The 15,678-nt window shown below is 40.4% G+C and overlaps 1 protein-coding gene across 3 annotated transcripts in view; it reads left to right on the plus strand.

Annotated features, from left to right (window-relative positions):
* ABCC3 (ATP binding cassette subfamily C member 3) overlaps positions 1–15,678 on the plus strand; it is a 48,376-nt gene that overhangs the window by 30,140 nt on the left and 2,558 nt on the right. Inside the window, exons 13-28 of one of the 3 annotated variants that reach the window (XR_004755201.1) lie at positions 994–1,140; positions 1,553–1,640; positions 2,627–2,693; positions 4,380–4,506; positions 4,851–5,027; positions 5,867–6,034; positions 6,773–6,956; positions 7,892–7,997; positions 8,569–8,722; positions 10,025–10,232; positions 10,789–11,099; positions 11,891–12,090; positions 12,194–12,320; positions 13,068–13,169; positions 14,169–14,315; positions 15,359–15,458. Coding sequence is in view for 2 of the 3 variants with exons in the window: in XM_035342597.1 (XP_035198488.1) it covers positions 994–1,140; positions 1,553–1,640; positions 2,627–2,693; positions 4,380–4,506; positions 4,851–5,027; positions 5,867–6,034; positions 6,773–6,956; positions 7,892–7,997; positions 8,569–8,722; positions 10,025–10,232; positions 10,789–11,099; positions 11,891–12,090; positions 12,194–12,320; positions 13,068–13,169; positions 14,169–14,315; positions 15,300–15,458 (2,472 nt within the window). In the remaining variant the exon portion in view is untranslated. Of the gene's footprint in view, positions 1–993; positions 1,141–1,552; positions 1,641–2,626; positions 2,694–4,363; positions 4,507–4,850; positions 5,028–5,866; positions 6,035–6,772; positions 6,957–7,891; positions 7,998–8,568; positions 8,723–10,024; positions 10,233–10,788; positions 11,100–11,890; positions 12,091–12,193; positions 12,321–13,067; positions 13,170–14,168; positions 14,316–15,299; positions 15,459–15,678 lie in introns of those variants that run through there. The other 2 variants (XM_035342597.1, XM_035342598.1) reach the window with 2 other exon arrangements.

Consider the following 15,678-nt stretch of genomic DNA (forward strand, 5'->3'; position numbering starts at 1 on the left):
GAATAGCTGTCTCAGGAGAATTTCCAACCACTTCAAAGTATTTCCCACAACAAATTGAAACTAGAATTTGAAACATCTGAGATACCTGTGTATAACATTCCTTGCCAAAAAGCTTTGAGTTGGTCGAGTCAGTGTCTTATGCTTTCGTTTCTGCCTTTCCTCTTAGTGCTCTGTTTGTTTTAGTGGGAGACGGAGCTGTTAAGTTATGCTACTACGTTAGGAAAAGAAAAAAAAAAAGTTTTAATGTAAAAATATAATGACTGAATGTCACATTGTCAATTCTGAAATGATTTTTTCCTCAATTTTCTTTATTTTGCACCGCAACCGCTTTTGCATGAAGAGTTTTGGTTTGCATGCATAAAAACATTCAGATAAGTGCTTTGTCAAAAATGTTCTTAGCCAACAGTTCTCGAGATCAAAGGCCCAAGCCTGTAAAAATGTTCTTAACGGCCTCCAGATCATGCCTCTTTCATGTTTCCTTCAAGTTGGATTCAGTGCACATTCCTCTGCCTGCTCACTGCTGGTGTACTGCACAGGAAGGTACCTTTGCAATGCATAGTCCCTGCCATATAGCGAGCCAGCAAATAACTTGGCTGTTACTGCCTTTCTTATTGATCAGTAAATTTTGTTTGCTTAGCCTGCAGTTTACAATGGGTAAATTTGATTAGGTGGAGCTGGAAATGAAGCCAAACCACAACTAGATAAACACTTATTTGAATTTACCAGAGTTCTGTAGTTTACCACCTAAAGCTTCTAGTTCAACTAAATGTAGCCATTAGTAATCTGACGGTTACTTTATTCTGCATGCCTTTTTTTGTTGATAACAAGTATCAACTTACTCATATGACAAGCATGTTGAAAAGGTCAAATATGGAGAATTTTCCTGATATTGTCGTTGATACATTTATTTCTAATATGCTTTGGGCTTGACCGCTTTTAAAAATGTCAAAATGTTGCACACATCTCGCAGTAAGCTCATCTTCTGGCTTTCAGGTAGCATTGACAACATTTGCTGTATATGTCTCAGTGGATGAGAATAATATCCTGGATGCAGAAAAGGCTTTTGTCTCTCTCTCCTTGTTTAATATCCTGAAGTTTCCCCTCAATATGCTTCCACAAGTCATTAGCAACATTGCACAGGTAAGGAAGGTCTGGTGCATAAGTTGTTTCAGACACAAAAATAACACCAGGTAGCTCTGATTTCTGGAAAGCAGAGATGCCACGTATCTGCTTGTTAGCTAGTTTTCTTTATGATATCCTTTCAATAGTGCTGCCGTGTATCAGAAAGCTAGACATCTGAGTAAGCTTGTGTGTGTGGCATTTCACATATGTGAATTCTGCTTCACTCAGATGAAAGTAGCTTCATCTAATAAAGTTCACAGTTAAAAACATGAATTTCAGTGTAAGACTGCTTGCAGGGAAAGAATGAGTCACTGTTCAGGAAGCCCATAGGGTGAAAGCTTAAGCCATTCTGCATGCTTATCTTTTCTGTAGTAAGAGCATTAAGTCCCCATTAAAAGAATGACAAAATAATGCTGCTTTCGTTTCTTAGACAAGTGTTTCCCTAAAGAGAATTCAGCAGTTCCTGAGTCATGATGAGCTTGATCCAAATTGTGTGGAAACAAAAGTGATTGCACCAGGTAAAGAGAGTTTTTCAGTATTTTTTTTTTTTCAGTTCAGTATTTTTCTGAACTATGCTAATACAACAAGCACCTTGTATTTGTTTTGGACTGGCTGAGTTAGCCAAAAAGCAAATGACAACAATATTATTTTTTTAAAAAATTTCTTCTCTGAAAAGTGTGTGTTTTGTCATTTACACTATGTGGAAACTACAAAAGTATCTGGCTATATTTGAGCTTTGCACTGCATTGCTGGGCCTGAGTTGCATCTACAATGCAAACTCAGTTACTAACGGCACTGAATAATGAAGTACATCCACTGACTAGGGTCAACAAGACCTTCTCGTACCTTTCACACTGCACAAATGCTCAGGAATATTATAAACAGGAGATCTGTTTTTTTTCTCTTGCAAACACAGTATCCCAAAAGACTTTGGTGATGCTGCGGTTTGAAACCTCTCTTGTGTGGAGGAGGAGGGGGGATGGCTGTGTAGCTGTCACGTGCTTATTGTTATACACCGCTCCAACAGGAGGTGAAGAAAGCCTGCAGATCTGTGACTTGTTATTGTGGCAAGCAAAAAGCTGTGCAGAGGCAAATTTAATCTGAATCATCAAAGTCAACAGCATGCTGTTGGTCTCCTACTGACTTGAAAGTGGTTTCTCAAGTAAAGTTGTGCTAATGATTGCACACAGACTCTGAGAACTACTCTGAGCAGCAAATGTTGGGACCAGCCTCACCTGGACAGAGTAAAACAGGACTTTTCTGCTCCATAGGTCTGTAAGCTCACTGTCTATAGCTTAAGCTGCAACCAGTTATTTTCACCCTGATGAACATTCCCATCTCGTGACCCAGTGCAATCACAAGACTGTGCTTCCCATACCAATAGAAAAGGGAACTGCAGTGTGTATGAAACCTGTAAAGGTTCCTTTGTATGCAAGTCTCTCAGTCACACTATTCTCTGTAACAGTGTTCCTGCCTTTTCTGTTGTTGCGTTTTTGTCATGCAGGCTATACCATCAGTGTTAAAAATGCAGCGTTCAGCTGGGGAAAGGACCTTAAGCCGTCTTTGAAAGAGTAAGATTTCTTTATGCAACTGCAATACATCTACTTGCTTCCCTTTTTTCTGGCTCTTAGAAGGTCTGCTTGAAAAATGTCTGCTAATACCTGCAGGCTTATTTCTGGGAAAGGCTGTTACCACATGCCCCGTAGTGCATCTCATCTGACTTTAAAACACCTAGCTAATGCTCATGCCTCACAGTATTCAGGCATTATAGAACGGTGCTGTAAAGCTTTAACTCCACAGCCACCAGCCTAGACTAGTTATCTATTAAAGGATGGAAAGGCTAGGTAAATTTCTTAAATATATTTATGTATTTTTTAACTGAAGCAGTGGACAGTTTAAATTGATATGATGGCTTATGAAGGTAGTTCTGATGTCTGGATTTGGGTTTAATTCTAGCTCATGGGCATGTGAACAGTAGTCTCTTCTTTTAAGGTCCTTGTAGCAGGCTCATCCCTGTGGCTATACATAGGCCATTTCCAGACTATGGAGGTGTACGTTTCACTCTTTTGCCTATTTGCATGAACACAAACAAAATTTGCCTGGAAGCATATACTTACCTATGTTAGGCTTTGTTGTTAGATCAAAATTAGAGAAACCTGATAAGTATTCATAGACTTCTCAGTCCGAGGAGTTCATGATGCTGTGCTGAGTTTATTACATTAACAGCCTATTCATGGATAACCTGCCAGCAAGAGGCTTAGAGTTCAAAGGAGCTGCTTTGGTTTAGGCAACCAAATATGCAGCCAGGTTGACTTCAGTGTTCTGGGTTTTGTATCAGAAAGAACCATGCATCTCCAGCACAAATTGTTAGCTACTTGGGCCTAAAAATTAATTGGTGACTTCCTAAAAATAGCAGTAAGGCGAAACTCAGCTAGAGGGAAAGAATAATGGGAAGAAGAAGAAGAAAGAGCATTTCTTTTTAAGTTTTCTTGCTTTAATGTTTTTATTAAAAACAAACAAAACATTCTTGCAGTGTGCAAAATATCAAATACCTCCTGGGGAAGAATCTGCATAAGTATTAAAGCCTTAGTTCTGCATCAGGATCTTTGCAAACAGAAGTTCGGGTTGATTTCATTAGTGAAAGACACTGAAGGTGAAGAGACTGTGTCCATCAGTCATTTATTTCCACATCACCTTCAGAACTGGGACCTAAAGCAGTACGTTTTAGGACATCATGGGAAAAACAGTAAAGGATTTTTTTACTGGGAAAGATTAATTTGTCTTTTGTAATTGTGAACCCTGTTTATTAGCACTGGGAATATTTTAGTAAAATGGTTTGGAAATTCTTAGGTGTGATGTATTCACTCACTGCTTCAGTACAGTTGCTTCTGGTTTTTAAAATCAAACCCAAAATATTTCAGAAAGATTGCTTTCAGAAGGCTTATTAGCTCTGTTTGACTTGCTGATGGACTGACGTGACACAGCAAAGGGTCTTAGAAGGCTTGCTACCAATCCCACTGATTTACAACCAAGAAAACAGATTAATGTTGGGTTTCCATTTACTCCTACAGTTCTGCTTACAGTTGACTGTACATGAGAAAGAGGAGAAAACCAAGAGGTGACCAAGCTATGCTTACTATACCCAGTCAGGCTGAGATCAGGCTGATTTCTCACTGTGTATTTCAGCCCATTTAAAAGACCTCTAATGTCTTTAGTAAACTAATATTTAATTAATTTCCAGCCTGTTTCCTCCACAGTATAAATCTGTTGGTCCCCAGTGGTGCTTTGGTTGCTGTTGTTGGCCATGTTGGCTGTGGAAAGTCTTCTCTGGTGTCTGCACTCCTGGGTGAAATGGAAAAGCTGGAAGGAGAAGTGGCTGTGAAGGTTGGTATTGTTTCTAATGCCATTTAACAGTGGTACAGAAATGTGCTTCTTATGCCTATCGTTGCTTGCAGTGCACATCAGGCTGGAGATGGAATTGTTTGCTCCTATGCCAGCTTGTCTGTGTGTTTAGTTGGGTTTTGTCCACACCTGTTTACTTGTGTTTTACATGAAATGACTTTCTTGATTCAATCAATTGTGCATCAGCAATTAGTACGCATATATGTATAATTTGAATACGTATCAAACAGGATCTATATGTTTGTGCTGAAGATCTTAATCAGAGCTGTGAGCGTGAATCTATGCTTATTATAAGTTGGAGTTTCCTTTCTCCTATCTTGTTCTAGGGTTCTGTCGCTTATGTGCCTCAACAAGCCTGGATCCAGAATGCCACGCTGAAAGATAATATTTTGTTTGGCCAAGCTCCTAATGAACAAAAATACCAAAATGTCCTGGAGGCCTGTGCTTTAAAAACTGACCTGGAAGTGCTGCCAGGAGGAGATCAGACTGAGATAGGGGAGAAGGTAACTTTTTTCGAGTCAGACCTGCTTGATGATTCCTTTTCTGTCAAGCTAAAGAGAACACTGTAGAGTCAGCACTTGATTTGGTTTGATCTTTACGACAGCATCCCTATTACAATTAGCGCTGAAACATGCAGGCAGTTCTCTGGGAGTTAGCTGGACTTAAACGTGTTCCTAACTTTAAGTGAGTGTTTGTACTGTATCACATAATTGCACATGTAGCCCCGGTGGATCAGAGCATCTTCATTTGTAGTCCAACTGTAAGCATGCATCTGGCCAGAATACTTGAGGTCCTCCCTGTTCCTGTGTGGATAAAAAGGGAGGGAACATATGGTGTGCTTCAAGTAAAAAAAGTAATATGATCATCCCTTAACATCTCACTTTAACGAGAAACTTTTACATCGGTGATTGCCAACAAAGCTTTCTTTCATAGGCCCCTAAATCTGAGATGGATTTCGTGAAGTTGGGTGGATATATGGATTTGTGTGTAAGATGAGAGATGTGGAAGACATTCCAGGTGCTGCAGTCTTGCTTTGAGTGTTTTCATTTTATGTCCTTGTTGACAGTCTTCCTTTTCATTGTTTTGAATTTTAACAGCTCTCTTTAGGAGCTTATTAAGTGAGAGGCTTATTCTGTCTGCAGATTGCTGGGTGAGTGGAAGTTTGGCAGCGAACAGATTTAGAGGCGTTCTGTTCCTTTCCCTGGCTCTGAGCGTGTTATTCTCTTCAGCATCTCATGTTTCATTTAGCATCCATGTGTCTGGTGGTGTATGAGCCATAAAAAGTCATAGCTGTTGTTTGAACTGAGTGGTGTGATATATTTTGCTCTCTCCTTCCCTTCAGGGCATCAACCTCTCTGGTGGCCAGAGGCAGCGAGTGAGCCTTGCTCGTGCAGTGTTCAGTAACTCGGACATTTACCTGTTAGATGATCCTCTTTCTGCTGTGGACTCGCATGTTGCAAAGCACATCTTTGACAAAGTTATTGGTCCAGATGGGGTACTTAAAGGAAAAGTAAGCTGACATTTAGATTCTCTTACAAATGCACATAAGCTCTGAAACACTAATGGGTAACCGGAAAGTTGTCTCACCACCGAGGCTTTAGTGCTGAATCATTCCTGAATTTCTGTGTTTAACTGGCAATGCAGACACCTTTTCTCCACAGCACAGATTCTGTGGTGAGCTGCTATTTAGGTATGTGCAAAAGTGATGTGATCTAGTCGAACATGTAGAGGCAAAAACCTGTTCTGTCTTTTTAAAAACCCAACTATTTGAGATGTCCAAAATCAAGGCATTTGTGGGAACTTGTAAAGGTTATCAGTTTAGTATTGCTTGTTACTCGGAGGTGACACAGTGAGGAAGTTGCAACAGCTTACTAATTTACAGAAGTCTTTGGCAGCACGCAACCAAATTACAACCTCTCTGCTTCCCCTTCTACTCCTGTTACAATCTTCTCAGACTGTCTCAGTGCTTAAAAGGGAAAGAGGGGAGTGATGACTCAGTTGTTTTACTTCCCTTTGTGACTATATCAGCATGTAGTAGGAAGCATAATAAGTTCATCTAGATTTTTCAAAGCTAATTCGACTAACAAGGGCAGTGTATTTCTCTTGGCATTTCACCTTAAGATAATAATGCACTCCCCATCTCAAAAATGCAGTATTATTTGACTTGTTGGGTAGCATTAGTGCACTGCAGCATTTAGTCTCAACAATGACAACTGAGATATGTGTTTTTTTCTCTTTCCCTATCCAGACCCGTATTTTGGTGACCCATGGCATTGGTTTCCTGCCTCAGGTAGACCATATAATTGTCCTGGTAGATGGAAAAATCTCCGAAATGGGATCTTACCAAGACCTTCTAAAACAAAACAAGACTTTTGCAGAATTCCTTCGAAATTATGCACTTGATGAAGATATTGAAGAGGATGAACTAACAAGTACAGTACTGCTTTTTCTTAAAATATCTTTCTCTCTCAACCAGATTACAGGCTCTTTCTCTGTATACTGTCCACTGCTCCTTCGTGATACCCTGGCGTTTGTCTTTCCTTTCTGCTCTACCATAAAAAATGCTGTCTTTCGCCAGTTCTGTTTTATTGATGAATGTTTTCCCAAAGAAATTTAGTTCAAAAATTTCATTTGATTTGTCTTAGAAAAAGCGATTCTTGTGTTTTGAAATTATTTCAAAGTTGAGAATTTCTTTTACAATTGGCAAGGTTGAGCTCAGCAGGAAAATGAAATAGGAAAGAACAAACTGGGGTCTGCTGTCATAAGGGCTACACAGAATTTTTCCTTTGTTTTCATGTTATATGTTGTTTTTTTCACACAAGTTAAATGATATTTTAATCTTGAGTTACCTCTCAGCTTGGTTTTATGCTGATAAAATATTGCAAGATTGAAGCATTTTGGTAAATGTTTCCTTTGTGGGGCAGTGTTCTCACGCTCTTTGATTGCAGTGCTGTGCTCTCACCAGACAGGCAGAAAAGAACATGCATGGCATCTTTTAGCACTAGCAGAGGCTTGCAGTAGTTCCTGACATGAGACCTCATCCCAAGATCATGTCTAGAGCATGTTCTATATGTAAATTTATCTAGAACTGACCATAACAGTATCACTTAGCATTTTGGGTGCACTAAGGCAATGAGATGTAAATGCATTTGGTCACCAATCTGCCTCACAAGACCTCTGCAATTTAGTAAAGTGATGCACCCAAGGGATGTGGCTACTGCCACTGGGGGTGATTAATGATGAGATTATATACTATGATTTTCCTGCTGTGGTATTGATTTTCATTACTCTTGCTTTGCCTGGCCACTTGTTTCTCTGCTTTCTGCTTTACTCAGCAGAAAATCTGAGATGTAATCTTGCCTTGCAGTGGTGGAGGAGGAAGAGGTCCTGCTAGCTGAAGACACCCTCAGCATCCACACCGATTTGGCAGATAATGAACCTGTGACGAACGAGGCCCGCAAACAGTTTCTTAGGTAAACATGAAGTCCTCTTGTGTTTATAATCTGTGTCTGGGGTAAAACACATCTGAAAGATGTTAATCAAATACTGTCTGACAGTCTACGATTTAGTTTCCTCTTAAAAATAAATTGTTATAGAGTCCTTTTGAAAGTAAATGTGAAAGAACATGCAAAGAAGATCAAACACCTGTTTGTGCAATCTTCTTTTTAATCCAAATAGAACCAACTTCTTAAAGCAACTTTTTTCATAACCATACCCTTGGAACACTCTCCAGTTACTGTTGATGTGAAAACAGAGAAGCTCGGGGGCTAGCTTTGAAAAGCCTGTTTTGCAATGAGCACTCTAATGCCCTGTATCAAAGTGTCCAGGGCTTGCCACAGCTTTTGTTAGGAGCTATAGTTCTGGCATTACTGAACAGCACTGTACATCCATGGGGATCCTGCATACACCCGTATCTGCAAGTGAGGCTGGCATGGGAACAGAGCAAAAGAGCTGGGGTGAAGTCCAGTCTGCTGCATCCCATTCTTGCTTTAGCACAGCCACAATATGCCCTTTTTCTCCTAATGACTCTATTGTTTTGACTAGGCAACTTAGTGTAATATCTTCTGAAGGAGGAGAATGTCCCAACAAAATGTCAACGAAACGGAGAGTCTGTGAAAAGAAGCCAGCTGAGCCTCCTCTGCCAAGAAAAAATCCTAACGAGAAACTTATTCAAGCAGAAACCACTGAAACGGGAACGGTATAGTGTGATTTTCCCCCTTCCTTTTTCTTCATTTTTTCCTGCTTGAAAAAAAATCATTTTTATTTTTACATTTGATCCAGTTCTGTTAAATGCATTGTATAAGTTATGACAGCACATTTTAGGAATTAATTTGGTGGCCACTGATCCTTCAGATTTGGGCTTTTGGCAGGGAATTCTGCACCTGGCAAAGGCTATGTAGTTAGGAAAGAAAAGAAACCCTTCCAGCTCCTGCCACAGTCACCTGATACTGCATAACACTGCATTCTGTCAGCTCTGTCTTTGCATTGCAGAGCTTTCAGCACTGTTGTTCTTTAAACTGTTTGGCTGCTGTGCAAGTCCAGCTGCAGCACTGGGTATTTGATGTCCTGCAGCAGGGGGTTCTACAAGCCAGCTGCCTGCTGCGTGCCAGTGGATCTGTTCTGTCTAAACGATACCTGCCACACCATCTTCAAGAGCAGTTTATGCTCATGGGTACAAAAGGCCCTTTCTGCGAGCAGGGCCAGGGAGTAAAATAGGAATAGAGAAAAAAGAGGGGAAAAGGGAAAAATAGAAGATGGGAATAAAGACATAAAATCCAGGGACAGGAAAGGGAATGGAAAAGGAACAGGGTGACCTCATCAAAGAAAGTCCCTTCCTACCACTTCAGAAGGTGTCCTACCACTCGACATGTCCTGTTCACTGTCTGATGTACGTGCTTCGTAGAACAGACATTTAATTGACTGTTTCTGTGGATTATTTTAGTTGTTAAAGTCCCTAATCAGCAACACTTGTTCTCTAAATTATTCTTCCTTATGCCTTTTTAGAGACTGTTGTGTCGTGAGCCTCCGTCTTTTTTGCCTCTCTACCTTTATTTGCATTACCTTAGAATGTATTGTGAAGATACCTGAATGGAGGCCTAAAAAAGGACCTGAATAGGCCCTTTCAGTAGTCCTGAGCTGGTTATGCCTGACAAGTTGCTGCTTTTGCCTGAAAGGCTCGGTTGCTGTTGTTACCCATACTTTGCAGCTATTTGATAAACCTCTTCCCAGCCCTGTCTGGCAGTCTTAAACACTAAAACCCCACAAAACTAATACAATACAGTTCATCAAAATTGAGGCAAAGAATATTTCACATAAGCTTCTGACTTGTTGAGAAAGTTACCACCCTGACATGGAGCTCAGGCAGATGAACTCTTCCTGTGGTCTGTTAGATATTGGGCAGTTTTGAACTTAGTAGTTCCTCTGCTGAAGGATTCTTTTTTCTGTCTAAACTTCTGGTTCTGTAAGTTGTACAAACCAGATTTGGTGTGTGATTTTGCAGGTAAAGCTAACAGTGTTCTGGCAATACATGAAGGCTGTCAGCCCTGTCATCTCTTTAGCTATATGCTTCCTATACTGCTGTCAAAATGCTGCTTCTATTGGGGCCAACGTGTGGCTCAGTGACTGGACCAATGAGCCAGTGATAAATGGGACTCAGCACAACACATCCATGCGAATCGGAGTCTATGCTGCCTTGGGCCTCTTGCAAGGTGAGACCAGATAAAAATCATGATGTCTTTGTATTTATCAAAGAAGAATTAGATGGGAAAGCCACTGTATTAGTTGCTGGTGGCCCAAAATTGCCATCAAAATGCTATCCTAAACAAGGGAAGTAAAGAAAGCTAGAGCCAGAAAGTCTGAGCTCAGTCCCCCACTTTTACTTGTGCTGCCAAGCCTTTGGAGGGGTTTGAATGGGTGATGTAGAAACCTGGGAGAGAGAAATTGGAGTGACTCAGGTTCAGAAAAGGCAGAGGCTGGGGTGAAGTTGCAGCATTAGGTCTTCATGGAGGCTTGCAGAAAGCAGAGGGAAGATGGTTGTGCATCTGTCCTGCGTGGACAGAACGGTGAAATCCACAGGACGTATTCTTGTGTGTTAGGCAGTAGTGACCACAATGCCATGGTGCTGATGTGCATGGTAAGAGGGAGGTGGACAGGGAAATAGTAAAGCAAAAAGGCTTCTAGCACAACAGAAGCTGCTTGAGAGTCAAAGAGCTGCAAATTGGTAACATCCGTGCTCACTGGTTAACACATCTCTTCGCTTGGAAGGCCTCATAGTGCTCGTCTCCTCTTTCACCCTGGCAATGGGAGGCATTAACGCAGCCCGGACGCTTCACACGGCTCTGCTGGAGAACAAATTTCGCACACCACAGTCCTTCTATGACACCACTCCAACCGGCCGAATCATCAACCGCTTTTCAAAGGACATCTATGTAATCGATGAAGTCATCCCACCGACCATCTTGATGTTCCTTGGAACATTCTTCACCTCTTTATCAACAATGATTGTGATTATAGCAAGTACTCCGCTCTTTGCTGTGGTTATAGTTCCACTTGCAATTCTGTACTTCTTTGTTCAGGTAACTGGAAAAATATCTCACTATCATTGTAATGGCTATTATTGCATTATTTGTGTTTTTGTTGTTGTTGTTTTTTGTGGGGTGTTTTGGTGTGTTTTTGTGTTTTTTTTTTTTAGAAAAATCTAGGGTAAAATCTAGGGTAGTATCTGAAGTAACAGTGCTTATGTAGACAAAACATTATTTACTTCTCTCAGTAAAGGAAGTGTCTCCTGTGGGACATGGTCATAAAATAAATTGCCATAACTTTTTTTGCTTTTAAGTAATAACAAGTAAGCCTACTGCTAGAGAGAGAGCTGCAGTGCATTTTAATATATCGAAGTGTGCATGTATTTGACATACTGACAAGTTGTTAAGGTGGAGAGGAGTTAAAATGCTGAAAATAGCATCAATTTTATTGACTTCTGAGCAAAAATGAAGCATATGTTAGTATGTAAATAGAGACCTGATAATGGAGGTACAAATTCATGTTAATTTTCTTGGAAAATGAGGCTTCTACAAATGCATTCATTCTGTTAGGCTATATTACCTGAATTTAAAGTGACATAGATTAAAATTCATCTTACAGGATATAGAAATGGCAGTCACCCAAAACTCTATTTTGGAATGAAACAAGGATAACTTTTCTTGAAATACTTCCTAATTATAGAGAATATTCGTAAGGGTTTAAGTGCATCGTTAAAAATCTACTTTAAATCCTTAACCTAATAATCCATTAACCTAATAATCATTTTGCTGATAATTAAAAGAGTAAGCATTTCATGTACCCTTCAACTTTCTCCAAAAAATGGCAGCGATTCTATGTAGCTACCTCCCGTCAGCTGAAGCGTCTGGAGTCTGTGAGTAGATCTCCCATCTACTCGCACTTCTCAGAAACAATATCAGGAGCCAGCGTCATCAGAGCCTACAAGAGAGAGAAGTCCTTCGTAGACATCAGTGACTTGAAGGTGGATGAAAATCAGAAGAGTTACTATCCTGGCATTGTATCAAACAGGTAAAAAAGAATATAACTTCTTGTTTCAACTTTAGTTCTTTGTGTTTGCACAACAGGTCCAAGAAAGCATTTACCACTCTTCTTATGTCTGCCTTTTGACCAGGTGGCTGGGCATTCGAGTTGAGTTTGTGGGGAACTGTATTGTCCTTTTTGCTGCCCTCTTTGCTGTGATTGGTAAAAACAGCCTGAATGCTGGCTTGGTAGGACTTTCAGTATCTTATGCACTACAGGTATGTGTTGATGCTCTCTGTTGATAGATTAGCAGTACTTAAGTACTTGTCAAAGTGGGAGTTAATAAGGAAATAATAAAAACGAGTTGTGGAATATCTGGAAACAGTAGAGATTTACACTGAACGCTGACAGGCCATCAGCAAGTCCACGTGCAGTAGGAGTTCAGGGCACTTTGGGAGCACTGAGGGTGTGCTGCACCCCTGTATCTCCAGTGGCAGTGTGCAAGCAGCCCAAGAATGTCAGGTGCACCTGCCAACAGCAGCTTATTTGAGCAGCATGGGCTTAATGTGTCCCACGTTTTGCCTGCTACATAGAACATGTACGTGTATGGGTAATCACAGGGAGATCAATAGAATTCATAAATAGCAAGATAAAGTGTACTAACCCAAGCTATGAATGGCTGAGCAGATTTAATGGTCTCATTCTTGTCAGAAGCTTTTCAGATACCTTGAGTGCGCAGGATTGCTGTTAGCAGTTTTCAAGTGAGATGCGTGACTTTCGGGAATGACTTGAAACCAACTTTTTTGGGGGGCAGTTATTAATGCACCATGGGAAACATGTCCTTCTTCACATAAACACCTGGTTATCTGTGGACTTCTTGTCTCAGTATCTGTATTAATGTTGATGCAAAGGTAATTACTCCATTTGTAATGTCAGTGTGAATCCATGTCTTAACAATAATACCCATTTTTGTTGTTAAATTTGTTGTCTCTCTGTGGGCAATATTTTTTCCTTGTCTTCTCCAGGTGACCTTGTCTCTGAACTGGATGGTCCGAATGACTTCTGATCTTGAAACTAACATTGTGGCTGTTGAAAGAATAAAAGAGTATTCAGAAACTGAAACAGAGGTCAGCTACTGAGAGTCAAGCATGTTCACTAACAAGCATGGCAAAATTTTAACACACAATGTTTACCTGGGTGTTTCTTTAGACTCTTGAGAGAATTCCTGCTCTGAGAGTATTACCATTTAACCTGAATAAATGTCACACTCTGAACTGTAATTTATGCTACCAGAGCTCCGAATTATTACTGCTATCATGCAGTCTGTGCTTAGCATCTCATTTTCTGCTAGTGTGAGTGGCTATAGCATAACAGATATGATTTTCACCATCAGAATATTGCTCCCCTTGGGTTTGAAGTGTTTGATGCATAGTCCTACCTGCGTAGAAGGTGCTGTGATCCTGCCTCTGAGCACAGCTGCGCTACAATTATCAGTCTATGCACATGTTTTCAAAAGTATTTATATTTAATCAGCTTAATCAGACCTCCTCTCCCTTGAGAGAACATCTCCAGGAACACTGCACTGCCTAATCCAGAAAAATCATCCGATCATTCTCTTTTGTTGCCAAATACTTTTAAAGGTAGCAGATGGAGCTATGCTGGGAAATCTGCTGCTCTGTGGACAGGGTGGGTTTTGTTAGCCCTGTGTATACGAGAGACTAAGAATTAGGAAATGGATGGTCTGAGGAGAGCTGCAGTGTACATTTCTGGAGATAAAGTATTTGATCTGGAAGAAAAAAAAGGTAGACAAGATGTGTGATATATATTATAAGCTAGAGCTTGAGCTGGCATGGAACAGATAGTGTTCTGTTGAAGTTAATGGAAAAAATGTTAATTTATATCAGTTGAGGATTTGACTTCATATGCTCAGATACATTTTTTCCTGTAAACTTCACAACAATGACCAAAATGGGTGGATGCTTAAGAAACTATTTTTAATTTATAACTAGAAATTCAATTTATCAGTTATATTTCTAGTAAGCCATAAATGCTAATGTTTGTATCTGAGTTTGAATTATTAATTTTTTAAACCTGTATGAGGCATTTCTAATTCCTGTGTTCTTCAGGCTCCCTGGATAATTGAGGATAAGAGTCCCCCAGAAGACTGGCCATCCAAGGGCGAGCTGGAATTTGTGAATTATTCAGTGAGGTACAGAAAGGGCCTGGACCTAGTGCTGAAGGATCTAAACCTCCAAGTGCACGGTGGAGAGAAGGTGAGTAACCAGCTGTATGTCTCTGTTGTAACTTTGCTCTGGGCATCCAGTGACAACCATGGATAAAGGACGAGCTACATGCACAGTTGCCTCAGTGGTGGAGACTACATAAGCTGGCCAGCAATAACGACTGTGGCAGCATCCTCCAGGCAGGAAGCAATAGAACCGACTGCGTGGGTCCTTCTGGACTTTTAAAAGTTTGGCTGGCATCGAGTTACTGCGTAGGAGGCACCAGTGATTGCAAGTGACAGAATTTCAGTGACAAAAATGCTTCTCTGAGGAGATGTAGATGGGAGAAGGAATTCCAGCTTTTTCCACAATCTGGCTTTGCCTGTGAAATCTTTGGCATGGAAGGAAATGACATCCTTTGCTTTCTTAATCGGGAAATTGTTCTGGGAGATTATCTTCATGCTTCAATTGAAAGTACTGGGCTTTGTGTGCTGTTGACAGAACAACTAGCATGGGAAAGTCCTCCAGTCAATAGGCTATTAATAGAAGAGGGCATTATCACAGAATCACAGAATGGCTGAGGTTGGAAAGGACCTCTGGATGTCATCTGGTTTAACCCTCTGCTCAAGCAGTGCCACATATTATTATCCTTATACTAAGCAGACAGGATGACAATTACCTTCTGGAATTCAGATATGTGTGCTTACAATAAAGTGTGAATTCTGAATTGTCCTCTAAAAATCTATTTTTTTTTTCCTCCTTGTCTGTTATGCTAACATAAGTAATTCCTAACGCGGGTACTTCAGCTAATCGCCCATACTCATGTAGGATGATTGTAGGCCTTTGTACGTAATTATGGGAATGACAATACATACATTGTAATGTATGACAGTTTTCTAGAGAAGGGTGTTTATTTTTTCAGATTCCTATCTGGTATAAAACCTCTTAGAGAAATCTTGGCGCTTTGTTTTGTTGTTCCTGGTACTTTTTGTTTTTAACTATATGCATTGCTGTTAATCCTCCAATTTGTTGTAGATTGGGATTGTTGGCAGAACTGGAGCAGGAAAGTCCTCCATGACACTCTGTCTCTTTAGGATCCTGGAAGCAGCAAAAGGGGAAATTAAAATTGATGGTGTGAGAATTTCAGAGATCGGCCTCCATGACCTTCGATCGAGGCTAACAATTATTCCTCAGGTACAGCTTCTATGCATCACAATACAGAGAGGTTATCAAACCACAAATGATAGTTTAACCACAGAGGAAAATGCTTTGTTGCATTCGTAAACTGGGTTCACGCAAACAAGTCATTGTATTTCCTTATGTGGTCCTGTCCTGCCACCTCACAAGCTGATGTTGGGTGATAAAACAGAGTTTAGAGTAAAAAATCTTTAGAGTATGTGTATAATGTGATGTG

The sequence above is a fragment of the Oxyura jamaicensis genome, chromosome 18 (genome assembly GCF_011077185.1).
Source record: "Oxyura jamaicensis isolate SHBP4307 breed ruddy duck chromosome 18, BPBGC_Ojam_1.0, whole genome shotgun sequence".
Taxonomy (NCBI): Eukaryota; Metazoa; Chordata; class Aves; order Anseriformes; family Anatidae; genus Oxyura; species Oxyura jamaicensis.